The sequence below is a fragment of the Chelmon rostratus genome, chromosome 3, assembly GCF_017976325.1.
Source record: "Chelmon rostratus isolate fCheRos1 chromosome 3, fCheRos1.pri, whole genome shotgun sequence".
Lineage (NCBI taxonomy): Eukaryota > Metazoa > Chordata > Actinopteri > Chaetodontiformes > Chaetodontidae > Chelmon > Chelmon rostratus.
In genome coordinates, this window is record NC_055660.1 from 18,847,032 (window position 1) to 18,874,954 (window position 27,923).

Below are 27,923 nucleotides of genomic sequence, written 5' to 3' on the forward strand. Positions count from 1 at the left end.
TTCGTGGGGAGTTGCGTGCTGCAGTTGTTTCACTGCGTCCGGCCACTGGTCGCCAAGAAACAATTCCAGCCCATGATTCTACATTTTTACATTTCTGTTTGGATACAGATTAAACAAATTAGATCCAACAGAATCCAATTAGTGAACTCTAGAGGGGTAGTTAGCCATATTTTTAACTGACCAGGCTAGCCGTTTCCCTCTACTTCCAGTTTTTATGTAAAGCAGCAGAGGTTTAAGTTGTTTGGTCACTTTGCTCCGATCAGGCGTGGAGGTCCAGTCAGCAGCTTCTCCTCCAGCCGTTCGGGTCGCCGCAACCTCAATCTGGATGGTGCCTCCATCGACATGTCAGACGACGACGCCGACAGCCGTGCCAGTGACTTCAACGAGACGCAAACCTCCAATGCCGAGTAAAAACGGCGACCCTCTCGTTCCTCACTTTTCCCCTCTCCTCGCTTCATCACTACCCACCTTCACCTCATCCACCTGTGACCTGCGCACAGTTTTCCCCCAAAGATCCTCAACGTCACTGTTGTCTGTATTCCTTTCAAACCACCGACCAATAGATTGGAGCGATGAGCTGTTTTTGGTAAGCTGGGCGGAGTGCGCCAGGCAGCACGCTGCCCTTTTTATATCAGTGAACACTGCAGGGAAAATCCACCGCCCTCCCCTGAAGTGAAGCCTCCAGTCCTGGAGAGTCACAGGGACAAGTGGACAATTCTGCCTTACTCTGCTCCCCTCTGGCAAGCTGCTCGTCCTGGCTCATCTCCCAGCCATGTATCATCTCTGCGTCATAACATAACATCCCCTCCCCAAAATCAGGCGTTATCTGCTCAGCTTATTGAGAAAGTACGCATAGGTACAAAGTGCTTTTTATACATATGAAACGAAACTGCGTGTGTGATGTAGGTGGAGGCTGTGAGGTGTACACACATCAATTATGTAACGTATGTGAATGCACTCCATACTGAAAATGCAGGACTACAAGGAAAACTTCTTTCACTCTGGTGTTGTTGTAAGTGTTCTACTCACAAGTTGTGTAAAAGCCATCTCATACTCGACACACTCCCTCCTTCCAGTGTTCAGGATGGCTGTCCTTTCAAAATGGAAAAACCCAAAACTAAGGTCACTGTGGCCTTCGGACGGCAGCGCCAGCTGCTTTTGTTGCATGAGTCTCCCCCGGATGTACAGACTGTTGTTCATCTTCTACACTACGGGAACGACAGACATCTGGGGACATGCAATAGAAAAAAGTGGACTCTGAATTGAAAGTATATTACTGTGAAAAAAAAGGTATTTTATTGTTTTCTCTGTTGCTTCATCTCAACATTTAGTGAAGGAATGTGTAACTGGGTTTTAACTAGGAAGCTCACAGCCGTTCTGATTGTTGATCATTGGGAACGCGATTGGGTTCTGTCCTCTACTGTGGACCAGCGCGAGCTGTGAACGATGCTGGGAAATGCACAGAACTGCACAGGGGGATGTTTGCATTTTTAATTTGAAATCAACAGGGAGCTCTTACTGGAAGCACCAAAGTGGTGCTCAGTCCACATTTTCAATGTGACACTAAATGGTTACAGTATCAGTAAAACATGTTTTGATGAGAAATGGAGACAGATTGAAAATCTCCTCACTACATTTCAGTGTTTGTGCCAAGCCCCAGTTTGTATTATCATCACATTTGAGTCACAGAGCTAGAGCATCAGTTTTTCTGAAAAATAATTACCTGCCAACGTAACTGCTGCTCTGAAGGCATTTCCAAAATCCTCAAAGACTCCTAACCATCAGGTTGCACAATTTAAAAAGAAAAAAAAAGATTTTAAATTTAAAGTGCTCAGAAAAATAATTTGAACACATACAATTCCAGAACAACTGGCATTTAACATGTTTCACTAGTTATGATTGTATTTCCTAATTGGGCAACATGGAAATTTAAAGAGTCGTTTTTACTCATATGTCCATAATGATGTCATAGTTTTACTGTTTTATATTTTTTAACATGATTTTATTTTTCTAGTGTCGTATCAAACAAGCATGGAGATCTGACATTTCTGGCCACCTGGATGAGAAACTGGTTAAAAATCCGCCGACCAAAAAAATCTCACCATTAGTACTGTAAAAAAAAATCTGAAGCTGAGGAGTTACAATTGAGTCTTACCAGACCTCTGTAGCCGCTCGAGACCACATTATCTGCTGCTAACATACCACACGGTGCATGGTGGGTAATGTAGGCAGCAGGCTTTGAAAAGGAACAATGATGAAAAGAAAAAAATATTTTTTTTTAATAACCAGAATATTTCTTCATCCAGATAGTTAGAAGTGAATAGCGGTGAGCATTTTTCGGATACTCCTCTGTCAGTTTGCAGGAAGCCTCTTAAAGAAGCTCTGTGACTTGAATGTAATGGCAACACATGATAATGATCAGCAAACACGGGCTGGTTTGTGCCATGACTCTTCAGACTACCTACAGACCTGATAAAGCACTTAGTATTCACAGGCTGTCTGAAAAGAAGGTTGTTTTTCTTTCCTCGCAATTTTAGCCCAAGTTTTTTTAACAGCATTTTTAGCACGGCGAAGTCGGGCTCTGCTCGAAGTGCAGCAGCCACCTCAGCAGTTTAACCGCTACAGTGTGAAAACTACTTTTATTTCGACTCATTCTTTATTCTGGATATGCAGGTTAGGATGGTTGTCCACAGCAGACTCCTTTGCCCTTCTCCTCAACTGTTAACAGTATGTTTCTTTAAAAGTGCCTTAGACACTAAATAAGAACATAAGTGGGCAAAGATTCATTACAGAAAAACCCTAATGAGATGAAACAGGAGTTATTCAACACTTAATCGTCTTTTCTTTCTTTTGTATTTTTGCTGTGCTTCATATCATATCCACTGTGTACCTCTGTGTTCATAATAACCTGTTTGGGTCAAAATCAGTGTTCCAGTACGATTAACCACATGAGAAACGGAGCCCTCTGCAGCTGCATTTCCCCCTGTGACCAAAAGTCATTTTGGGAAATCATGCACTGCACAGGATTTCATTTGGTTGGAAGCTTTATCATCCACAAGTAGTTAACTCATTTTTATGTTATTATTATTATCCAGCTGGCTGTTGACAACCAGGCATTCAACTGAAAATACTCCCATCATATTATTTCTTGTATACCTGTATTTCTAGACGGTAATGTTTTTGTTTTGTTTGTTTTTGTAAAAGGAAAATAAAGCATATTCATTGTAGCTGTGATGCTGTTATGGTTTGTTTTTCGGGGGATGGACCAGAGATGTAGCACTGGGGTCCGTTTTGGGTTTCTATGATCTCAGAGGCTCATGGGTGTTTTGACTCATGCTTTAGTCTTTAGTCTTATCTCTTTTAAGGCCTTCCTGCACAGCGTCACTGGCTTTAGCAGACTGTAGACACCACTCTGCCGTCAGTCAGATATCAGCTACCCTGCAACATTATGCAAAGCTATATTTCTGATGATTGAATAATATTGGAAAGATGAATGCAACATTTAGGCAAATTGCTTCCTGTGGAGCTGCAATGATTAGTCAAATAATAGATTACAGCTGATGACTTTTCTGTAAAACTATTTTAGCAATTGACCCATTTTTCAAACAAAACAAAACAAATCCTGTTTTCAGCCTCTCAAATATAAAGGATTGTTGCTTTTCTTAAATGCATATCGTAATTTGAATATCTTTAGGTTTTGGACATACACAAGACAAATGCAAGCTGGAAATTGAGAAACTGGACACTTTTTTTTGAGGAAACAATTGAGAAAATAATTGGCAGATCGATCAATAAGGAAAATAATCATTAGCTCCAGCTCTAGTTTCCTGTTCTTGACGCAGTCAAACTTTTCCAAATCCAAAATCTGAATGCTGTAACTTAAACCATAGTTTACTCTTGAGCTTTGAGTCTTCTTTCAATCTCAAAACTTAAAGGATATTTGTGATGTTTACATTTATCTAAATTCCTGTGAAAAGACCAAAACCAACAATGAATTAATTCTACCAGCAAGTCTTGTTTGTCCAAAGATTCAAACATGGGCACTGTAATCAATCTCACATACAGTACATCATCATGCTGCAGTAAAAACACTCCACTGCACCATGTGCATTAATGCACTGCTGAAAAAAGTCTCTAACAAATGCCCTATTTACTCCAGACCAGGTAACATTAGCTAAAAACTAAAGTGCCCACTAAAGTGCCCTGCCAGTTTAAGAAAAAAAAATAATACTGAATCCGTGACCAGGTTAAAGATTGTCTTCTTCAGTAGGAACCAGAAAGACCACACAGAGGTTAGGGGAGTAGGAAAGTATTGAGGGATGGACTAATTTATTGTTGGTTGTGGGGTTTTCATGGTATTTGTTGACAAAAAGAAAAATGTATAACAACAACGACATGCTGGCGTAAAGCAGCGTGAGTATATTTGGCTACCAGACAGAGGATGTGGCCTTACCTGGTCTGCGACGCTACTCGATGAGCACCGGGGCGCCAGCCTGCAGAGAAACTCCATCTCCATTTCAGAGCTGAAGGTTTATGAGTAGGAACCTTTTCTTCAGGTAGTTGGGACCAAATGAAAAGGACACCAGGGGAAAACAAAGCCTCCTTCGACACTCAAGCCATTTTCCTTACAGGTCCTCTGATCCACAGGTGTTTTCATTTCCCCTGATACCGCCTCCTCATCCAGTCCAGCCAATGAATGAAAAGCAAGCAGGGTGTGCAAGTGTGAGCAGGGGGGCCTACGAGTTTTGCCCGTGAAGGAGAACGTACATGTTTCTCAATCACAGCCCCAATATTCAGCACTCACAGATGGAGGAAGAAACAAAGTTTGTTTGAAGAAAAAAGTCTAGAAGAATCATGAAAACCACCTGTTTTGTTTAATTTCATAATTGACACACAAAAATAATCTACAAAAGACCAAATTAAGTAACCAGTTAACCACAAAATGTCATTTTTATCCTCCTTCAACCCCAGAAATCACAATTTTTAAGATGTTACCCACTGCTCCAGTCACATGACTTCACAATGACATCCTGAACAACCACACGTTGACACTCAGGGGTTCATTTTGGGGGCAAAATGTCAGAACAAATTCTCTCACACACTCTCTCACACACACGGACCAGCAACACCCCATCTACTACAAGTGAGCTACAGAACAATCTTTGGCGCCGTTCTCGGTGCAGCCGGTCAGTCAGACACACATGGAGAAGGGCGGGAAACTCGTCAGGGGAGGACAGCCAGAGACTCAGGAAGAACAGTTTTGTATACGGAGGTATTCAGCAGAGGGAAGTTTTCTCTAAAGGTGTGTTCAGACAGACAGCCTAGGTAAAATTTTGCCTCATGTCATTTTGACTTTTTATTGGCCCCAAACAGCCAATGATGTTAGCTGTAAGCTAGCTAGCAACTCAACGTCAACATAATGGCAAGAAATTGTCAGAGATTCCTGATTTCTGCAGTGTGGATTTACAGGTCAGAGGCCAATGAATGTTTTGGGTTTTTTTTTTTTAATCCACTCTGCTGCTCGCAACTGCGCTTTCAAGCATTTCAAGCACAACTTTTCCGCTCAAGTTGAAACGTCTGAAACTCGCGGCTATTTGCGGCACCTTGGGCGAGCTTGCGCCTAATCGCGTCTCTCGATTGACTTGACGGGCTTCAAAAATTTGCTCTGCGCTCTGTCTGAACACACAAAAAAGGAGTCTCACATGACATAATAACATCTACAAACATTCACAACTCCAGAAATGCACTGACAAGTTGAGTAGAGGTTGAAAGCCAAGCGACGACTTGCACTTTTGCATTGAGCGTTTAACAGTCCTGCATAGATCTTTTTCATACGTTTTCAATATAAACTAAGGCGTTGTGTTATATTAAGTTGATTTGAGTCAATAAGCAGTGAAAGTAAGTAAAAATCTTAACTCATCAAAAAAAAAAAAAAAAAAAAAGACAATTCAAGTAGGCTACAATCTTGACGTTTCTCCCCTCTCTCACAGGCGGCTCCTCTCTCCAGAAGAGGAGCCCAAAACTTTGTCAATTCAAGTCTTTTTTCCAGAAAAGGTCCAGTGTGATTAAACAGCACCAAAAACACACTGAGCAAGAGAGGGGCATCAAACTTACACTCGCTCATTATTGTGAAAAGGGGATACACGTCCTTATCCATTCATACAGAAGAGTCTGGAAAGAAATTAACAGTATATTGTATTTTTTCATTTATGTACACACACACACATTCAAATCAACCTCACCGCTTGCTCTCTCTCTCTCACACACACACACACACACACACACACACACACACACACACACACACATCATAACATGTTTTGTCCCTGTGTAAATTACAAATAATTTATCAATATTAATTTAAGCTACTACTTAACAGTCATTTGTGGGAGCAGAGGTGACCAACAATAAAATTTCTACGGACACGACGATTCCCACATCTGAGACAAGAGACAGAAAAATAAAAATCCATTACTCGGTCTGTTTTCTTTTTTCTTTTTGTACTGCAAGAACAAGAGTCCCGTTATTCCACATAAGCTTAAATACAAATTATATTACGTAGCGTACTACTACTCTCAACTGTACCACTACCTCGCTCACACTCATTCCACAGTGATCAAGGTCGGTCATATGTAAACATGTTGACAAAAATAAAAATAAGCAGAACAAAAAATAAGTTCTCTCGTCATTCACTCCGTCTTGTTCTCATACCCGGTTCGTTAGAAAATACAGTTAAATTAATTTGTCATTGCCACTTGTAGCGAGGATAGACTGATTCTCCTTTAGGTCCATTTTAAAAGAGGCAGTGAAGCCCCGCCCCCCTATACCACATCACTGTGTCAGTCAATCAAAGTGAAGATTCCTATTGGTGGATGTGTCCAGGAGGCTGTGGTGTCACCTCGCTGTTATTGGTCAGTGGGATTTCCTCTTCATGTCTCCACCCTGGCTTTGGTTCGCATCTGAGAGGAGAGGGGAGAGGTCTTTAACACGTTTGACGTCTAGATGAGAGTAAATCACCTCTCCTGTCAGACGTGAGCAGCCTGCTGCACCACTCACATGGCTTGAACCTCCATTTCTTGCCTACATTATTTGATTATTTCTTTAGTTGTTTGTCTCTATATGCACATTAATTGTGCTCATTTATATGTGTGCCTACTGTATGTCTGACCAACAATGGGTCGAATGTTAGTTTCTTGTCTGTTGATGACAAAAATCAATAAAATAAACGCTCTTCTGAAACTGCAAAAGATACAGTAATTTTGAGGTGATAAGAAACAGTGTCTCGTTTTTACAGCAGAGACAAGTTTACTTCTCAACTGTCTTATTAGTCTTAATTATTAAATAACCAAATTGAAGGCATCCTTATCAAATGAGCTTGTTAATTTTATGTGTTTATTTAAAAAATATCTATATATATTTGCTGATATATTTTTTTTTATTCTCAAATACTGGTATTGGCCTCAAACGTCCAGTATTTATCAGGCCGCTGCTTTCAGCATGTCCAATACATTTTGTAACATTAACCTGCTGCACAAACTGAAGGAGCAAAAGCAGCACAGTTTACCGCAGAAACATGACGTCATTGAGCTGCCAGCACGCTGCACTATAACCTGAGCTGGCTCCATTTGGGTGGGTGGGTTCATTTGGCTGTTACTTGTTGGAGAGCCATCAGATTGTGGTTTCATATTTGGTCATGGCTTGGAGACCTGATTTTGGCCTTTTTATATAAACAGATGATGAAAACATTTAGGTTTGTGGCAGACAGAATTGTAAGTTATAATAGCGTCAGTGCAGAGTTTGAGGTTCATCACGCTGGTGCAACAGGCTGCAGGAGAATTTTACTGGCCACTGACAACACTGTCAAACAGGATTAGCTGTGTTTGAGTTTGTGTCTCCTGGTTTAGATGTTCAGATGGTTCTTTGACCCAAGTGCCATCAATAATCCAGGTGAGACTTGACTGTGTGCTTTAAGTCTCTCTTTACAGCTATAAATACAGCCACAGATAAAGCTGCATGACTTTGTGGTAGGCAGAATTTCAAAACACATTTCCCCGAGACATCAGCAAGCAAATGTTTTTAATTTTTCAGGGTTCAGACAGTCAAATCGAACGCTGTGTTTCATATGTTAATTAGACTGCTGCTCTCATATCAAAGAACCATCTGTACAAGTGAATCCTCACGCTGTTCTGCAACCTGCTGAAAACAACAGCTAGCTTCAATAGCTTTACAACAGGCGGCTATCGTGCTGCGACTACAGAGGACAAACCAGAGGTGTGCCAAACACCAAACATACTGAAGCAAGCAGAAAGTTACAGAGCGAACGACACCGCAGCTGAGCAGAGGTCGACAGGTCGACTTGACACAGACAGATGGAGAGAGAGCGAGGGAGGACGAAGTGGAGGAGGAATGCAGATTACCTGAGAAAGCAAGCTGCAAGTGAGGAGGTAGGGCAGCCTGCGACCCTGACTGGAGACTCTTATACAGATCTGAGGAGAGATGAAGGGAAGATGAGAGGGAAGAAGGCAGCAGCAACAACAACAACAACAACAATAAAGGGAAATATGGAAAAGATGATGCAGAGTGGGGGTGGGGGGGTGTTAGAATGGGAGACAAGCAACAAAAGAGAGGAGAGGATCAAAGTGAAATGGCAGCGAGGCACGCGGGCACAACAGATGGAGATGACAGAGACGGACACGAAAGATGGAGGACAAAAGAGGGAGACTGTGGTTAAAAGAAAAAAGAAAAAAAAAGACTGGAAGCGCAGGTGACAGTGGGAGAGAGTGGAGGAACCGCTGGTCTATTTCAGTATCAGCTCACACAAACACAGACGCGCAGTGAACATGCAGAGGTTTGAATTTAAATATGTAAATGGTAACAATGCATCACTTTTAGTCCCCTAATCTTTCCTTACTTCTTGCATCTATCCTGCTTTACACTCCCTCCTTCACACAGGGCTGAACGATGTGAGGGAAATATAAAGAGTTCATCTGCAAAAACAGATATCTCCATTCGTATTCATTGTCAGAAATCATGCGTCTCATTTAAGACTGTTTTTGCAGATTAACTCTTCGAATCTAATTGCCATTTTTCTTACAAACGTTGCAGTTGTGATTTAAATTGTTTATCTTAGTAATGAAAGTCCAGCCCTGTAGTGGTTATCTATATAGTAAGTTTGCACTAAGCACTGTGAAACTTGTTTCTTCATGACATACCTACAGGTTAATTTAGCAATCAGTGGGTTAGGGTCGATAAATCAGAGTACTAAGAGTTGGACTTTGTTGTGGATTGTACTGACTGTAAAAATAATCATCACCAACATTATCCTTTAAAAATAATAAAGCCAAGAAAACGTGTTTCCCACTGTTTCTGTTCAGCTGTGTCTGTTCAGCGTCCCTTGATGTTGTTGCACGTGTTTTGTGAAAATGCTGAACACGAGTGGTTCCCTCTGAATTTTTTGGTATTTCGGCTTTCAAATCTAGTGTTTTGTGCTCACTTACCCATTAGGTCGCTCTGTGCTAGGGGGTATCCTGAGTTGGAGCTGGGGGCTGAACCCATGCCAGCGGCCCCTGGGGCTCCGGGGGGGCTGAAATTGAGCAACGGTGGAAACTGGAAGGGGAGCGAGACGGGCACCAGGCCTCCCAGCATCCCAAAGCCCAGGGGCAGAGCAGAGGGGCTGCCCAGGAGGGAAGTGCCTGCTGTTGATACCTGCAGAAAACAGGATGCAGACAGAAAACACAAATCAAAGTTTGCTTATTCAGAACTGCGACTCTGTTATCCAAGCTCATAAAACCTAGACACTAACCTGTGAGAGGTGTGACGTTGTGGAGGACGTGGCCAAAGTTCCTGAAGCCGCCCAACCGTTTCCTGCTTTTGAGCTCTGGTTAGCCCCGCCCACCATCCTCTGCCTCTGCCCGTGATTGGCTGAGACTGAAGGCGCAGAGGACGAGGGAGTTTTGTCTGGGTGGCTGCAGGCAGCTGACACCACTCCCTTGTTGTTGATGGAGTTGTTGATGATGCTACTGTTGCTCGTGGTGGACTGAGTTTTCTGGCCTCCTGCAAAGTTGCAGCTGCCCTGTGTCTGCTTCACCTGCCCGCCGCCCGATACACTGAAGGGGGGCCGAAAAGTTTTGGGGGTTTTGGGGGTGTACTGGTGCTGTTGGCTGGGGATCATCTGATGGGAGAGCGGGTGTGAGGGTGAGGATGACGGGGAGGGGGAGGAGGATGGAGGTGGGGTGGGTGCAGGAGGCCGAGGGGTGAGCTTGATGATGGGAGAGGAGTTGCTGCTGTGGGGGGACTTGGTGAGGGTAACCTGCATGGGGGTGATGAAGTTGGGCTGGTGGTGGTGGTGTGTGTGGGATTTACCTTGAGAGGAGTGTGAGGTATGGGAGGTGGGGGACGGCGAAGAGGCCACTGGGGAGGGAGGGCAGAAGGACTGCAGGCCAGGGTGGGAGGTAGAGATGGAGCGGGACTGTGAGGAGGGGGAGGAAGAAGATGTGATGCTGCTGCTGACGGCGCTGTCGTTGCTGCTGATGCCACTGACTTTGGCACTGCTCTTAGTCAGTCCTTGAGGGGCTCCCATAGTTCCCAGCATCCCCACCGGGCTAACAAAGCCCTTCTGATGGGGGGGCAGCAGAGGGGAAGCTGTGGGAGGAGGCCGCTGCTTCGGCGGCGACGGGGAGGGGTGTGGATGCATTTTGCCACTCCCGCCCATCACCGAGCTTGGCCTGTGATTGGGTGATGCCATGGTAACAAGTCTCTGAGTCTGGGTTTGGCCCATGCTGCCGGATCCCTTGATCTGGCGGTAAGGACCATTTGTAGTCCTGGAGCCCAGCGACAGGCCTGCTGCCTGCACATGAGCCATGGAGGCGACAACGGGAGACAAGGAAGAGGAGGTAGAAGAGGAGGCTGGTAGCGTTGTTGCTGTTAAGTTCCCAGCAGGCGCAGCTGCCAGCTGAGCGGTCTCCACCTTAGACAGGGAATGTTGCTGCGTTGTGGATGTGACTGAGGCAGAGAGCTGAGAGGCTGAAGGGTAGTGAGGGGTGACGGGGGGAGGAGAGGAGGTGGGGATTTGAAGGGGTGGGGGCGACAAGGGGCTGTCTGAGGGGCCGAGACCCTTGGATACATTGCTGAGCAGGGCCAGAGCGTGGGAGATGGAGTCCAGAGAGGGAGCAGTCAGATCCTCATCCAGAGAGTCTGACAGACAGATGGGCTCCGAGGGTGAGGAGGAGGAGACCGGCTGGCGGTTGGAGGTCAGAGCGGATGTGGAGGTGGGCAGAGATGGGGTGGAGGTCATGGTGAGGGGTGGTTTGTGGATCCAAAGACCCTCCTAAAGAACAGAAGGCACATGGTCAGTATCAATAACCCAAAACATGTGGTAAAGTCTTAGAAATATTTCTTTCTGAGAAGTAGAAAGAACCAGGCTTTTATTTTAATTTCCACCAATTAATGCAAACTTTACGCTTCCTGAAGTGTCATGACAGACGTTACACTCGCCTGAAACTCAACACTTCTTCCAGAACTCATATTAAAAGTCTTGCAACATTAGTTTTGTCGGTATGTGAAAAAACATCTGGATGTGTTGACAGTATCCTCACACTGATCAGGAGCGCGGCAAAGACAAAACTACTTACAGTTATGAAAACATTTCTATTAAAAAAGAGAAACTCACTGCTGCGGCATGGTCAGTATACAGGAATTACTGCTGTGGAAATGTATATGATACTCTACTTACTATGTGAGCTGTTGCAGTAGGCTACAGGTAGTTTCACTCAATGTGTTTGTTTTTAGCCAGGCTTTTCCCTGCTTCTTCATTATTTAAATGCCAACTTTCATGTGAGAGTTACAAAGATTAAAATAAGCCTCCAGCACGGAAATAACAAAATAGGACTCTTGTAAGATCAACCATGTATATCCATTTCAATTTATTACTAATATAAAATGAAATGAAGGCTAAACAGCAATTCTGTCTTCAACACTGAGCAAATATGATACTAGCAGCCAAGACACATTATGAGGCAGTGAGTATAGTCCATCATATTGTTGATTCATGGTAGAATACTGTTTGGTAAATTGGTTCAGATGACATTATTGTATTAACTGCACTGTTGAAAGAAAATCAGATGGATATTTTTGAGCCGTCACTCACCTTGGCTTTGGCCTTGGGCCCAGGCACCATTCTCCTCTTGACTCTGTATAGAAAAATGCCAGCAGACATTCAGTATTTTCTATTTACATTTTGCATTCAAGCCCAGTCTCACATAAATCTCTGAGTGCTTATTGAGGAAACATGACCTGTGTGAGATAATACTAAATACTCACAGGTTTCCAGTGAGGTGACTGTGAACGGAAAGACTCTCCTTCAACAAAATCCTGAGCAAAGGAAACACACAGTGATAAAAAAAACAGCGCTAACGCCAAAGGACAAGAATGGCTGGATTAATGTCGGGCTGAATTTCTCAAGTAATTTCTTGAAGTCACCAGATTTAAAAGAACATCCCTTTCATGGATGCCGTAGAAGCAAAGATTTTTCAATTACAACTAATACATCATTACTAATTTGAGAGATCAAGTTTGGCAAAAAAAAATTGGACCCCTGTGAGAAAGGCTGTCTGTGTGTTTGGCTGTTTACGAGCAGCAGAAATGTATGCAGAGAAACTGACCGACCCACACAGAAGAACAGGGTCAGAGCATTTAAGGTGAAAGCTTTTTTGTAATATTAAAATAATATTACAAATAAAAAATAATCATATTTTGTAATATTTATTAACAATTGCCACAGGAGGAGCTATGTCCTCCAGCCTAGAGAAAGGTTGGCAGTGAAGACTGACTGCAAATATAACTTGCTGTATAAGCTATAGCTGCATGGCTTGTGTGATTAATGTGTGATACTACCATTTTACCAACTTTTAAACGGGCACAGACACATCAACAGAAATGTTGATGGCCTTACAAATAAAAAAAACAAGAAAATAGAGCCTAACAATACCAGCCTCTAAATTGGAAAACTAATGTTAGTCAGTGTTGTTACAGCAGGATTTTCTTCTTCTGCTAAGTAGCCATTGTTAGCACCAATGTAAGCCATTTCAAACATTATCTTAGCATTCCATTGAAACCTAAAGTATATGTTCTAGCACTGCGATAAACTCCAAGGAGAAATTTCAATAACTATCTTATCACCCTGAAGGAATTTGTTAACTCATTTGTTAATTTGTTGTTGGAAGCACACACACACACACACACACACACACACACACACACACACACACACACACACACACACACACACACACACACACACACACACACACACACACACACACACACACACACACACACACACACACACACACACACACACACACACACACACACACACACAGACAGACAGACAGACAGACAGACAGACAGACAGACAGACAGACAGACAGACAGACAGACCTGGCCTGCATCCAGCCCTTGGGCCATAGTGGTTTGACCTCATTCTCTAAGAAGGCCTTGAGGTAGTCCTCCACAGACAGAGAGCACTGGTTCTCCATCTCATAGCAGCTGAGCTTCACTCGCACCAAGCTGCACAGCAGGTTCCTACACAAACACAAATATTAAATTCAGCACAAATCATCCAATATTAAAATCTGAATTGAGCTGCAGGTGTTGAGCACATAATAACTGACTGTTATTCTTCAGTGAGTCAGAGGTAATAATGACTGTGCTTAAAAAAAAAACCTTTCCATCATCTGGAAGCTGTTGAAAAGAAGCTGTCAGACTAAAGGTTTTTCTCATTTCATTAGGACATTAATTCTTCACTCAGGGTTTCCACATTCATGCAGGCATAAATTTCAGGGCTTTCCACTGTAACTTTGAAGAGGGAACTCCAACGATTTCACACATCAAAGTCTGTTAACAGATCTTGTGGAGTAATGAGGGAAAAAGTAGTACAAATCCTTCTGTGGCTCCAGAGGGAGCTGTGTGAAATCTGATAAATTGACTCAAGTGACATCACTTGAGTCAGCATCAGCTCAGGCTGAACCTTCCAAGTTTGAAAATGAATGAAATCTGGGGATGTGGAGTTAAAAAGCAGTGACCTTAACAGACCTCTGTAGCCCGCTCCTCATCTGCTTGAGGCTAGAGGCACAAAGCTACATTAACAGCTCCTAATATAACAGATTCAAATCTCCGTCTGAACTGTTGGCAAGTTGCATTGTAGGTAATCTAGGTCCAGGAATTGACAAGGACGACAAAGACATGGAATAACTACAACTATGGCCTCATGGTTGTATGCTCCCACCAATCAGTTGCAGTTTACATGTGTGTCTGTCCAGACTTATAAAATATATGCTTCTCTTTGGGGAGACTTCAGACGTCAGATGGTAGTGAGGATGATGATGCTTCTCACAGCTGCTTTTACAGGTTTGGGTCAGTGAGTCACGAGCAGAACTGATTCCTTGCAAGAGTCAGTTTTGAAAAAAAGCTGCTTACAGTCGTAGGTTGTTGCTTTGCAGCTCAATGATTGCATGTTGTAGGTCATCAGGCACATCAGCTGGTTCCACATTAAACAGTTTAGCAAATATGCTCGGTTCCTTTTGTTTATTTTTCTCACCCTGAAATCTCTCTCCACACGCCTGAAGGAGTTTTCTCACCCACCAGCATATTCCCATGTCTTTGGCTTTTATTCTTGCATAGCTATTTGCTATTACAGTTTCCATGACAGGTTTTCGCTTCATCTCCATGAAATATTCCAGACAGTGAACTGAATTGCCGGAGGGCGGAGGTTCCCGACCCCTGCTTTAAAAGGTCTTACTTGGTCACAACAATCTTGAAGGCCTGTGTAGGGTCTGTTAGACCCAAGAGATAAGATGAAAATGGGAGGGGATAAAGTCAAACCTGTAGCACCACTAACAGAGAGCAGGCCATCCAGCCAACTATTCCATCAGGATGGTCCTGGATCATTACCTGAGCTTGTCATCCCAGACAAACTTCTTCCGTGGGCCCATCACCCTTTTCCCTGGCTTTTCCTCATCTTCCTCCTCTGAGCCGTTCTTATCACCCTCTTCTGACTGCTGCCTGCAGGAAACACAGTCTCAGTAATATAGAAATGGACTTGCACACAATCACACACTGCAGTTTTTTTAGATGTGGGTCAGTGGTTGGTTGGTAATGATGGTGAACTTCATAAGACACCCACAAAAACAAGAGTGATGAAAGCCAGGCGCAGAAGACAAGGCGACTTAGGGCAAAAGGTTTCAGTCTGAGTTCACCTGCTTAGTGTCTTACTTGTCTGTCTTCTGAAATGAAAAAAGGGATTTACTTACTTTGCAACTTTGGCCATGCAGTCCATGTTGTATCTGGCTATCTGCTCTGGCATCACACTACACACCGCCAGCTTCAGCTTCAACAGTGGCGTCCTTAGTCGATCATCCTGAGAGAGAGAGAGAGAGAGAGGTGGGTATATTAAGGACAGAGGAAGACAGATGGAGGGAGAAAAACAAGAACGCAAGGCAGGGAAAAGTTGGAGGGAGGGAGGAAATTGAATTCAGTGGGAGTCGAGTGGGAAAAGATGGATGCAGAGCAACAATGCAAGAAAAGAAAGAAAGAAAAGAAAAAAGATGATATAGAGGAGGGACCAGAAAAAAGAGAAGAAGCAGGTGTAGTAAGAGGAGTCAGAGGGAGAGAGTGGGAGAGCGTGTTGATGCATTTTGTCAACAATGCTACTTTAATGGTCCATGACAAGAGACAGTTGGAAGCTTTTTTTCCAGTGGCAGTCCTCATTGCACTAATCAGCCTACGCATCAACAACTGAAGATGGTTGGGCATTAAAAGCCGTACGAAAGGCACAAATAATGTGGAGGAACAAGAGGATCGGTTTTGTGGTTAGACAACAGAGGCTGTACGAAGCAGCTTAAATGCTAAGAAGTATGCAGATCAGTAAACAGAGTTTGACTTGGAATGATATTTCGTTGCTTCCCTGATCCATGTGGAATGAAAAATCCCAAAATGGCTTATAATACAAATCTTCTGTATAAGAGTGAGGATCCATAAAAATCATTGGTATGATAATAAATAAAACAACACAAACATGAACACGAGTAGAAAAGCAAGAAATGTAAACTGACACATGAAAAGGTAACCATGCAATCTCAAAGTCAGTTCACTTCAAATATACTTGCAGCTGAAATGTGAAGATTCATTGTTTAAACTATGAAGTCTTACATAACTTACATAACAAATTTGCCCTAAACTGAAAATATATTTTTCCCACCACAGCTAAGAAGCAAACTTCTAATTCATCTGATGATTGTCCAGTATAAATCAATTTGAAGCCTGCGCTGACGATGGTTCCCTTCAGGCTTGTTTAATGTCAAGCAATGACAGTAACTCCTAAAATATAATGGTTATTTTTCTTTGCATGACATAAGACTATCAGCATTTCCTTTAACTTTCTGAAACCAGCAGTCCACCTGCACACCCACTTTGCACAGTGGTTGTTCAGGACGTGTGCAGGACTTGAACTTCTCTCTCATCCTTTTTCATGCACACAACTACTTACTCCTCATTTTTGATGTGTAACAATTGAGGGCAACACTCTGAACACCTTTGCTGAGGGACAGCCATGACGTCTCGCCCTTCTCTACGACAGCAGCTATAGTACTTTTCTCTTCATATGTGTTTGGACGATGCTTTGTATAAACTACTTCTTTGAAGCATCCTAAACCCTGAATTTCAGTTACTGTTGTGATTATAATTTCAGATGAACAGATGAGATCCACAGAAAATCATTTTGTTGTGACGAGGGTTGCAACAGTATGAGGTTTTCATGGTAAGACAACCATCTCAGAAGATATCTCAGTTTTACAGTATCATGATATACGGTATTACACAATTATTATTATCAGTTACAATGATCCTTGAAGGAATGGAGGGAATGGAATGGTTGAACAAAACGCTTTACTATAACTTCAAAAACTATGCCTGACAGGGACGAAACTTGTGAAACTGCTAAACCACTGCAACCCCAGCTGTGATTAGGTCTAACCGGGTACATGTTCAGAGGCTTCAGTCTGTCCTGAGTCTGGCTTTTAATGACCACAAAGCAACAAAAAAAGGCTGCAGTGGGAAAGACATTTTCGAATCAGATTTTAGATGGATATAAACTGAGAGCATTTCTCACTTTATCCACAGATAAGTCTCTCTCACCTGGATGTTGAGACTGAGCTTCTTCAGGCGTTTGAGGAGGGCTTCTTTGTTGCACGGCACGAATGCCTCCATGTGGGAGTAGATGTCTGAACGCACCTCAGGAGGCTGCTCCTGGACCTGCAGCTCAATACTGAGGGGAAGGAAAGAAAAAGTGACGAGAGTTAGACCGTTTTGGCGGTGGAAGTAGAAAGGGAAAAAAAGATGGTGGGATACACAAGAAAAGAGAGATGGGAGATTGAATAATGGAAGAGGAAGAATAAAGGGTAGTTGCACAGAATGAGAGGAAGGTGAACATAAAGTTCAAGAAACAAGAGAGGAATGGAAATGTGAAGCATGTAATTAACACAAACTGGGAGTAAATATAACACTTGGAAGACGGCACTAGAGGTAGCGAAGGAAATCTGCTGGAAATGAGTGAGAACAACTCAGGGAGGTGGAGAGTGAGTTGGGATCTGGCTGACAGTGATGTAAAAGCTGTCCTACTCACTCCAGGAGAATGTTATTCATGTCCAAGGTGAAAAATTTCTTCCTGCCCTCCTGATCAAACTGCCGCGAGGCCTGTGGGAGAAAAGGTTGAGTCAGCATACCAGCGCTGTACCATACAGTACAAATACAGATGGATGACAAAGTAAAGGAAACACCAACATTAAGTGTCTAAGGAAGGAGTTGGGCCACCGTGTGCCACAAGAACAGCTTCAATGTGCCTTGGTATTGGTTCTACACGTCTCTGAGATTCTACTTGAGGGATAAACCCCATTCTTCCAAAAGATATTGCCTCATTTTGTGTTTTGATGATGGTGGTGGACAGCGCAGTCGAACACGTCGGTCCAAAATCTCCCATAGATGTTCAATTGGGTAGAGATCAGCAGCGCTCTGCACTGCGAGTATAGATACATATGTGCACACACAGTGTGCAAGTAAAGATTACAAACTATACCGGGCTACAAGTTAGTGTTACACATGCAGACATTGCAAAAAATGAAGGCCATTAATTTCTATTTTAAGCAAAAAAGGGATTTGATTAGATTTAAATCAAGCTAGAGCGTCGCCCTCACACGCCCTGCTCTTCCCCTCTGCTCGCTGATTATTTGATTGGATGTGGATCTCAGTGGACTCAAACCATACCAGCAAAAGCCCCCTAAAGCACAACAGAGCTACTGGATCCCCTTACTTACAGGGGTCAAGCAGTCAGGCCTGTACTGTTCTTTGTGTACATCACACATGCACTCGCCCACTTGTCGAGAATATGGTGAAGGACAACTCATCTGATCACATCACTTTTTTCCACATCTCTGTAGAGCGGTGTTGATGGTTTCTGCACCACTTAGCTCTCAGATGTGCATTCATCTCTGTAATGAGGGGTTTATGCACTGCAACTCTACTATAATATCCCTCTCTATGTATTTGTTGACAGACGGTTGTTGCTGTCACACTCTGATCATGGCCTGCATTGACATTTTCAGTCACCTGAGCAAGAGCCGCTCTTCTGTTTTTCCTTACATATCACACTAATGCACAAGCATTATGGTCATTAAAATGTGTGCTGTCCACCACAATGTCCGACCTTATTCACTGATGTCTTTCCCATAGATCTACATGTAGACGTCACTTTAGTCATTGTTCCCATTAAAACACTAGCCATATGAGCAGCCCTTGGACCGAAGCTGCGTGCCCCAATAATAAACCCTCTTCAAAAAGTCACACTCATATTTTACTCCTGCCATCTTGATAGTAGATATGTGCTTTTACCATAAATTTAAAAGTTAAAACTACTGCTAAATCTCACCTGCTGATCGCTGCAACTGTCAAGGATTTCCTGATCTGTATTTAGCAACATGTTTACGCAACATCATGCAATAACCATGGTGATGATAAGCATGTGATTTAACAAGTCAATGCCCAATCAGTCAGAAATTACAACAGTCCTGCTCCATATTTTGTCTGCTACTCAATAAAACATGAGACAAACACACAGTAACTCCTGTCCAACTACAGCTACAGGTCAAGCAACCTAGGTGACATTTGCTTTAATGAATTCAGGAAATTACTTCTGTTCCTTATATAATACCTTTTCTTTGGAAGCACCTAAAACAATTTTATTTCTGTGCGTCACTCCTCTTCACTCTTCTCCTCTTCACCTCTGTATCCTTCACTTGCATCATCTCTCTCCTGCCTCGCTTTACATTTTTACCCACATCTAGAAAAACATTCCTCTGCTACAGATTGACTCTGTGTCTCTGAGATATAAGAGCAACAAGAAAACAGAACTTCTTCAAAGGCTGTGATGCCAACCCTGCTGTTTTAGTTACATAAAACCCCCTCATGGTTCAGCGTGGAGACGTGTTTCTCCAATACTTTAGAAGAGACTATTGTTGTTAGACTAAACAACAACAATAAACATTTTGTGCCACTTCCTGAGCTGATTGACATTTGTGTTTAACTTCAGTAAAGAGGCTTCACAGGTAATTGCAGCCACCCACAGACAGGCTACAGCTGACTCACCGCCCGCAGGTCCTCGATGCGTTTAATAAGAGGAGCAGGCAGTCCATCAGGCAGTGGGGGCGGAGAAAACAGCCCGCTGGCAGACCCCAGGCCTCGCCCTTGGCCACCTCCTCCTCCTGCTCCTGCTTTGTGAGTCGGAACACCGACTCCCAGGATGCCATTCTCCCTGGCGGCCACCATGGCGTGCTGCTGGTCAGTGTCCAACAAGCTGAAGTCCAGGTCACCTAGGAGATCCTGCAGCTCCTTCTCATTGGCAGAGCCCAGCAGTGACATCACAGCGGGGTCCGAGGTGAGGTCTGCCAACGAAAGGTCGTTGCTGGCTGTGTTGCCCTGCGGGTGGGTGGAGTTAGAGGCCAACAGGTGGTTTGTTGAGTTGGTGGAGTGAGGCTTGTGAGCCGCACCTCCTGCCAGGCCAGAATGAGCCATGTTCGGGTTCCTTTTCTTCATCTCCTCCTTCTCCCGGGTGAAGCGGCGGAGCATGGCCGCCAGGTACAGCGAGTCCTTCATCAGCTTCTTCCTCTTCTTCTTCTCTGGCCGGTGGAGGTTGAGAGTCGTCACTCTGTTGGAGGGAAACAAAGCAATGCCAAAATGTTGATGATACAGTGCCTCAGACTGCATTGGCACTTTGTTTCACTTGACTCATTTCACCTGAGTACGCTTACATGCACACAAATTCAGGTTTTGATCTTAATCAGGATGATGTTCACATGGAACATAAACAACCTTGTTATTAATTAATTAAATCAAAGGTGTATCTAGATTTCTCAGCTTCTATGCTCTGTTCCACCAGAATGATCAGAAACCTAGATAAGGTGTTTACATGCACACAGTATCCTGGTTTTTATCCAAGGGCTCAAAAAAACAGGATATCCAGGTTTCTGAAACCATGATATGTTTACATGCACAAACCCATTACCCAGATACTCCAAAAACTGGACATAATCTGGATATGATTTTGTGTGGATTTTATCCTATTTATATTTGCAAGCGGAGGCTACTTAGTTTTGTTTTGCCCAGGACGTAGCGAGTGTCATATCTTCCCACCAAAGCAATTTTCAGTTGACAAAAAAAAGCTATGCTATACTATGATATTAATTTTTCACATTGCTCAAATAAAATATGCCAATTTAAGTGTTATTATTTCTGTCGACTTACAGCTTTCAATGTCATCCACACTTTTTGCCATTTTTCATCAATGAAGCTAGCTGGCTATGTGGGAAGAGGACATCTTCATATCCTACTTAGCTCTGATTGGTCGACCGTTTATCCAACTGGCAGAAACGACCATAAATGGGCACAACAGCAGACATATTTGAATTGATGAACAAATGCTAATAAAGGCAACTTAAATCATATTTAAAGAAGGACAGGAAACTAAGTAGGTGGAGGTAAAAAGTGCAACACTAAAAGTAAATGAAACCCATGCAACAAATCACAGACATTTTCACTGGCAAACTGAGGCATCGACACACAAACACTGACAAAGACGAGTCAGCAACGTGGGAAGAGCGTGGAACTGTGGGGATTCTGACGGATTAACCTGCAGTCTCCTCTGAAGGATCTGACACACACATGCCCTTATATAACATCATCTGTTTCATAATGGCACAATGGCAATAGCTGCTGCTATTTTTGGATGCTGTTTTCAGAACAGCGGCATGAGTATTCGGCCTATCTGAGCGTAGATAATGGAGCGTTTTCTAGAAGGTGGCTGGCTTGTCGCTGCAACTAAGAGCAAGTCACAGTCAGCATCCCTGCCTCATGATAGATGTATGAGAGGGTCTGCACAAAAGCGCAAGAGTATAATGTCACGCAGGGTGGTGGTGGATTATTGGCATGGTATGGAGTGGACAAATGCGTCATCACACATTCACAGTGGCCCACAAATCCATGGGTGTCCAGAAGGTCAACTTTTCACGCACAGAAGAAAAACTTGTCCATTTACATAACACTGTTTGTTTTTTGACATTTTAAAGTGGCATTTTTTCAATAGCCTGTCTTAAAGGTAATTAATCACTGGATTAAGTGGGAGATTTTTTTTAAAGTCTATTTTAAAGATGTGTGGAATAGTCTGCTGACGGGAGAGAACAGAGTTTTAGCTTGCTCAGCTACTCAGGAGCCATTCATCGTCTTAATTAATATAACTCAAAAATCCCTTACACGAAGAAGCGTAACTTCACCAACTGACACAACACAACCATAAAATGAACACAGACAGTTGCTGCTATGATTCTCACCCTTGTTTAGGTACTCTGTTCTTTTTCGGGTTCTTCTCCTCCAGATTGTTCACTTCCTTCTTTTTCCTCTTCTTAATCACCTGCTCCTTGTTGTCATTCAGCTTCTGAAACAAAAGCATGCGCACTCTTAACTCAAATAAGCAGATGACGACAGACCACTCTGGCCAACGATCAATTCGGTCTGAGGAACACATGCGGTGCTGTGTGTGTATGTGTGTGTTAGAGAGTGTGCGTGCAGCAGTATGTCCTTCAGAGATTTCTCTTGATGTGATGAACAGTTACATCTACACCACATCTTACTGAAAGCAATGAAAATCAAGCTCCTCTTGAGAGGACATTCACACACCTCGTCAACACTGATGAGATCCTGCCGTGTCATATTGTGTCATAATGGGGAAAACCAAATTTTACTAACCATATTATTTACCTGAATGAAAAGCTGTCACACAACTCTCCTCTAGTACACTGTGCTTTATTTATTGTGCAGAATGCATGGTTTGGCAATAAAGCTAGTAGCCCTCAAAGTTAGAAATAAAACCATATAATTTCTATGACACTACAATTGCTGAGACCACTGTTTGTCCAAAGTGTCAAAGGTGCTGTTAAGCCTTGCTGAACTGGGCACATGATCTATTGTGCAAATAACTGGAATAAGTTACCTTTTGCATATGAAAATTACAAGTACCACTAAATTATGGTTCACCAAACATTTGGAGGTATGAGCTTATCATCTTAGTTTTTCATAGTGAATGTAAATTTCGTTGCAACTCATTTTCGAATGTTTGACTTGGACTGATCTTAATGGTGATTATATATGCATCGCTTGTCCTCAGCCATACAGTCAGCATGTGTGAGGCGGATCAGACGAACGGTTGTCGAGAACATATATACAGACACAGATTCTTTCCATTTTAGTAAGAGGAACTGTATGACATGAAATTCTTCATGCTCAGTTATGTAGGCGTTAAGGTAGCCTCACCTTGTCCCCCTCTCCCTCCGAGTCAGAGGCCGCTCTGAACTGCAGTGTGCCTGTGTTGATGTAAAATCCCCCCAGCTTTGTGGTCAAAGATGCAGGCACCAGCTCATCATACTGAGAAAAACAACAATAGAAGACAGTTTGTGGTGTAAGATCATAGGGATCTGGAAAACAATAAATCCTCTTACATAACAAAAGCAGATGTCGTCTGCGAATTTCCAAACATACCGAGTAACTGAAAATTTTTTTTTGTTAAGATTTGACAAAACAGCTCATGCTCTTCTGCTGGTCAGTGAAAACGGACGACTTGATGTGCAGCCAAATAAATGAATTACTAAAAAGAATCACAGTCCCCCCCAGGCCATAAATGAAACATTTTTCCATCATGGAGCATATTAAAACAGAAAAAAAGAGGTCAAACAGGTGGTGGTAAATTGAGGACAGCTATCAAAACAACAGAACAATTATAATAAAATGGCAGAGGGTCCACACACAGAGCTTAATTCTAGCTGTTGCAGGCAGACACAGAGTGATATGCTCTGAACACTGAGCAACAAACACTGTCAAACAGAAACAATGACATATCCCTGTGTGGACACAAGGACCATATACATATTTATGAGGATGAGTTTAGAGCATATTCTCAGGTTGATCGTAAGAAAGGACAAGCGTCTATATTTAGAAGCACCACTGAATGTACTGTATTGAAACACCAAGTCAGGAAAGAAACATTTAACCAGGGAGGAATCATGCCTTCCTCTACACAACAAAACAAGAGAACAGAAGTTCAGAAATGTGACAATGAGGGCAAATTAATCAGCAGATAATAAGGGAGAGAAGAGAACAATGTGCACTGTCATTATAAAGACTAAAGGGAGACATTTGACTAAATGAAAGCGACATCCTGGAAAACACAGACACGTAAGTGAAAAATCACCTCGCTGTCAATAAAGTGAAGGGTACTCACAGCTTCTGAGTTGTCAATAAAGGGGTCTGTCTCGTCATAGCCAAAGCCTATATCGATTAAATCTTGCATTCTGTCCTTCCTCTTTTTCTTTCCTGTGTTACCCTGAAAAATAGAATAAAAACAATGACAAAATTTAAGTTTTGATCCACATAAAAATTCCTCACATTTTTTCATACCTTCATCTTAAAATAGCCCCTGAGCAAAAGTCTTTTCTCCATGTGACTGTTGTGATAAGGGCATTTGGTCCTCTTAAGAACACAAACACACATTAAACAGCCATAAATCAACCATGCCAATATTGGCAGAGGAGTTATTGGACATGTTTGAAGTTATACAGAAACATTTTCTCCATTACATAGTTTGTCCATCAGACAGCTGTGACTGGTTTATTTTTCAGCTGTAAAATGCCCCACTAATTAAATATCTTGGCCACTGCTACTTAAAAACAAACAATAAATTGGGTCTTTATTAAAAGACATGTATGGTTTGCATTATTGTAAAAAATTAATATAAGACATTCGATTGTTAATGGATATATAGAATTCTCAAATTCTTATCGCCTCTGTTGCTGCAGAGATTTTACTCCCTTGTTTTGTAGTTGAGTTGTTTTTATTTAAATGAAGGGTGGATAAAGTCGAGAGGTCACCTGTTGTTCAGACTGTAAAGATTTTTGAGGCAAATTAGTGATTTTGGGCAGTGAGTGCTAGCATGTGTGTGTGTGTGTGTGTGTATATATGTGTGTGTGTATATATAGATAGATAGATAGATAGATAGATAGATAGATAGATAGATAGATAGATAGATACAGAGTTTAGAAACAGTGTCACCATTATACTAGTTGACTACCAGCGAGCACTGAAAAGTTGTTGTTGTTTTTTTTTTGCTGTAAAATGTGTTGTTTGTGTTATGTGTGTGGCCCGTATATCACTCTCAAATACCTTCATTGGCATCAGCCTCAAAAATTCAATAGTGGTCGGGCTATAATTTTAACATGACCATAGAGTCCATTGATGCATACAGATAGATGCAAATGCATAGACTCAAAATAAATAAATAAATAATAACTCACATATTTATTTTCAAACTTTTTCGCCAGGGCCTCAACCTGGAGCCGCTCTCTCTCGTCATCATTGAAGGGGTCATCAGGATTGTGGGCTGAAGTCACACTTGGAGGTTTATTCTTTGCCTGCAATGAATAATTAAAATGTAATGTTAAAGATTATGAACAGGGATGATCAGACAGTGACAGCTTCAGTGTACTATGTTATCACTGATTCTATGCTCAAGGATCCAAGCTTAAAAAAAAAAAAAAATCAATACATATCAATTTATTGTCACAACATTGACAGAAAACTTAAAATAACTGAATCCAAAAGACCAGAAAATAAGTCAAACATGGTGCTGGCATGAACACACTTGAATTAAAAAAGGAAAATGTTTAATTCTGTGGTTTGCAAACTAACTCCGCTCAATTTCCCACTCGCGTAAAAGATTACAATAAAAACTGTCCTATCTCAAACTGCACAGAATCAAAATGAGGCGAGCCCGTCTTTGATCTCCCAGCGCTGACATTTGCCTTGCTCCCATGCTACATCCTGGTACTTCCATCAGCAATGCTCTCTCATCTATCTATCACCCGCAGCCAGAGGGCCAAACTGCATGTGGCATTTCCAAGTGCTGTAATGGCTGTGTGACTGGGCTGTTGCTGGGCAAGTCTGAGTGAACAGGACACAGGTAGCGGCACAAGATCAGCCTCGTCTCTACATGTGCAAAAAGAGGAGGTCCCCCGTTAAAAAGCTACAATGTGTTAGAGCGCCGCTGAAGTTGGAGAGCTCGCAGAGTGGACCGGCTGGCTGTGCGGCCAAAAAACTGCTGCTGCTTTTGTGTCGAGTCGCACTAATGGTCACTTTCAGCCACGCTAACATCGGTCCACGGAAGGACAAGGTGCACTTCCCCCCCCACCCCATTACTTAGCAATGACAAGTCCAAACACTTCCAAGAGCAATAAAATGAACTCCATCTCCGGTCTCACTCGGCCTCGTAATGTTAGTTAAACTGGGAGATCCTACCTGGAGGTTTTGGACGAGTTCGCCGTAATTAAACTCGACGGAAGAGCGGTCGTCAGGCTCGGATAGAGACAGATTGAGCCGCACCGTCGCCCTCCTCTCGGCTCCTGCCTTGTCCCTGTCGCCGGTTTTGCCGAGACGATCGTCGCTGGCGGCGCCTCCTGCCCCGGTCGCTGCCTCGACCTCAGCGGCTCTACCGAAGTTGAAGTCGGCCTCATCCTCCAGCCGGCGTTTCCTGGACTCCGCGGCTGCTCCAGCTGCGAAGGCCGAGAGGGTGACAAATTGCACTTTTCTCGGTTCGGCCATTTGGATGAGCTGCCTGCCTGTCTGAACCTCACTTCGGACAGACAGCGACAGCGAGGAGAAGAGCTACTTCGCGAAACTACTCCAAATTGGTGGATTGAAGAAGGTTTCGCGAAGCTCCGACGGCTGCTCAGTGCCTAGACGGACGTCAGGGCCTCCTCCGCACCATACGAATTGAACTCCAGGGGATGCGACGGTCGGGGAAAAGTTGTTTTTTCGGCAGCTACTTGCATCCTCAATTTGCTATGGGACCGAGACATTCACAGGAGCCATCTTGGGTTTCGGGAGTAAATAAAATATCAGAAGAGAGGGGTCGCTGCGCCTGCGCGTGAGCTCAAAACGGAAGCGCCGTGACACGGGTGGGGGGTCATCACGTCCAATCACCGCGCGCCCCGATCCTAAACCCGCCTCTATCACAACAGGCGATAATAACAACACTATCAGTACTATTATGACCTTTATAAAGTGTGTACGTGTAGGACGGGCTGTGAACACGTTGTGTGTGTCCAGATGTCCATTAACAACTTGATCTCGTTTTATAGAATCGAGCTTTTCATTTGATGCCTTTCTTTCTGGCTATTCAGAAAAATGCTGAATTGTGTTTTTTTCCCTTTCTTTTTTTTTTAAACAATGGCACCCGCACACACTCAAACATCAAATCCTAAACGGAAGAAGGCAAGCCAGATGATTGGCTATCTCAGTTAACCACCCCAGCTAACAGGCATTAATGACCACCTGTTGATATACAGTTTATTTTAGCAGCTCTTAATGACGATAAACTGTATGATTACGTTTAACTTTGGCATTGATGCTTGTAGTTTCTGTACTTCTGTTGTAGAGACCATGGCTGGGTTAACCTGTTACAAAGCCCCAAGGCAGTGTCTTACTGTTGCCTCCTATCCAGCACCCCCAACCCCCCCCCCCCTTGCGTCCTGCCTAATTGCCATGATGGAGTTAAAAGAGCACTTCATAGATTTTACACAGAGATCAACGTAATCGTTATGATTATGTATACATTTCCTGTGAAAACAATGTCTGTCCACATTAGCATTTCCAAGAGGTTTTGCATCACTGATATTTCATCTGACAAATTCAGCATGAATACAAATTCCTGGCCATAGATGTGTTGTTTTATCCAGGTTTAAATTGCGTTATTATATGTTACAGATGAAGTTAGAGGACAGAGAAGTTGCCTTTTTGACTTTGCTGCCACCCAGCCCCCACACACAGCTGCTTACTCTGCTGAGTGACAGCCTGTTACACCTCCATTCATTGTCCTCCTGCTCCCTGTGGCCACCCATACAGCTGAGTTCACAATATAGTTGTTCTCATTTTGCATATTATGTTTCTGTTCAGAGAACTGAATGAGCATTAAATAGTTATTTAATCACGGCCTGTAAACACTACATGTTATCCAGCATTCCAAAGCTGCTGAGCTGCAGTAATTATGAATAAAATCCTTATTATACTTCATCTGACCCAATCAGATAGTCAATCATCCAGATTAATGACAATATCTTACATTGGCATTTAAAACTTTCACACTGTAAGTTGGACATAGCTAAAGACATACCTTTACCAGCACTGTGTGGGGTCTGTGAAAACACTAGCACAATGTCTTCTGTGGATCTGCAGGAGCTCTGTCAAGTCTGAGAGTGAAAATTCACAATTTAGACATAAAA

The 27,923-nt window shown here is 42.9% G+C and overlaps 4 protein-coding genes across 5 annotated transcripts in view; 2 read left to right on the plus strand and 2 right to left on the minus strand.

Annotated features, from left to right (window-relative positions):
• The window catches only part of LOC121604381 (myosin-10-like), a 59,734-nt gene extending 56,507 nt beyond the window's left edge, over positions 1 to 3,227 (plus strand). The window contains exon 45 of the mRNA XM_041933875.1: positions 264 to 3,227. Coding sequence (XP_041789809.1) covers positions 264 to 411 — 148 coding nt within the window. The 3' untranslated portion in view covers positions 412 to 3,227. The remainder of the gene's footprint in view (positions 1 to 263) is intronic.
• The window catches only part of LOC121604362 (histone H3-like), a 610,603-nt gene that overhangs the window by 545,777 nt on the left and 36,903 nt on the right, over positions 1 to 27,923 (plus strand). The gene's annotated exons all lie outside the window — the stretch shown is intronic.
• zgc:163040 (uncharacterized protein LOC100038789 homolog) overlaps positions 1 to 27,923 on the minus strand; it is a 408,070-nt gene that overhangs the window by 313,396 nt on the left and 66,751 nt on the right. The gene's annotated exons all lie outside the window — the stretch shown is intronic.
• Positions 5,456 to 26,513, minus strand: ubn2a (ubinuclein 2a). 2 transcript variants are annotated; one of them, XM_041933827.1, is made up of 17 exons: positions 25,942 to 26,513; positions 24,942 to 25,058; positions 23,873 to 23,974; positions 22,909 to 23,019; positions 21,930 to 22,033; positions 19,693 to 20,251; positions 17,678 to 17,748; positions 17,191 to 17,320; positions 15,309 to 15,415; positions 14,950 to 15,060; positions 13,438 to 13,581; positions 12,319 to 12,369; positions 12,146 to 12,188; positions 9,803 to 11,326; positions 9,498 to 9,705; positions 8,418 to 8,486; positions 5,456 to 6,959 (listed from the first exon to the last, which is right to left on the minus strand). In XM_041933827.1, exons 1-17 carry the CDS (start codon positions 26,242 to 26,244, stop codon positions 6,913 to 6,915), a joined length of 3,801 nt encoding a protein of 1,266 aa, XP_041789761.1. In that variant the 5' UTR covers positions 26,245 to 26,513; the 3' UTR covers positions 5,456 to 6,912. The 2 variants fall into 2 exon arrangements, with proteins under 2 accessions (XP_041789761.1, XP_041789762.1); XM_041933828.1 differs by lacking the exon at positions 8,418 to 8,486.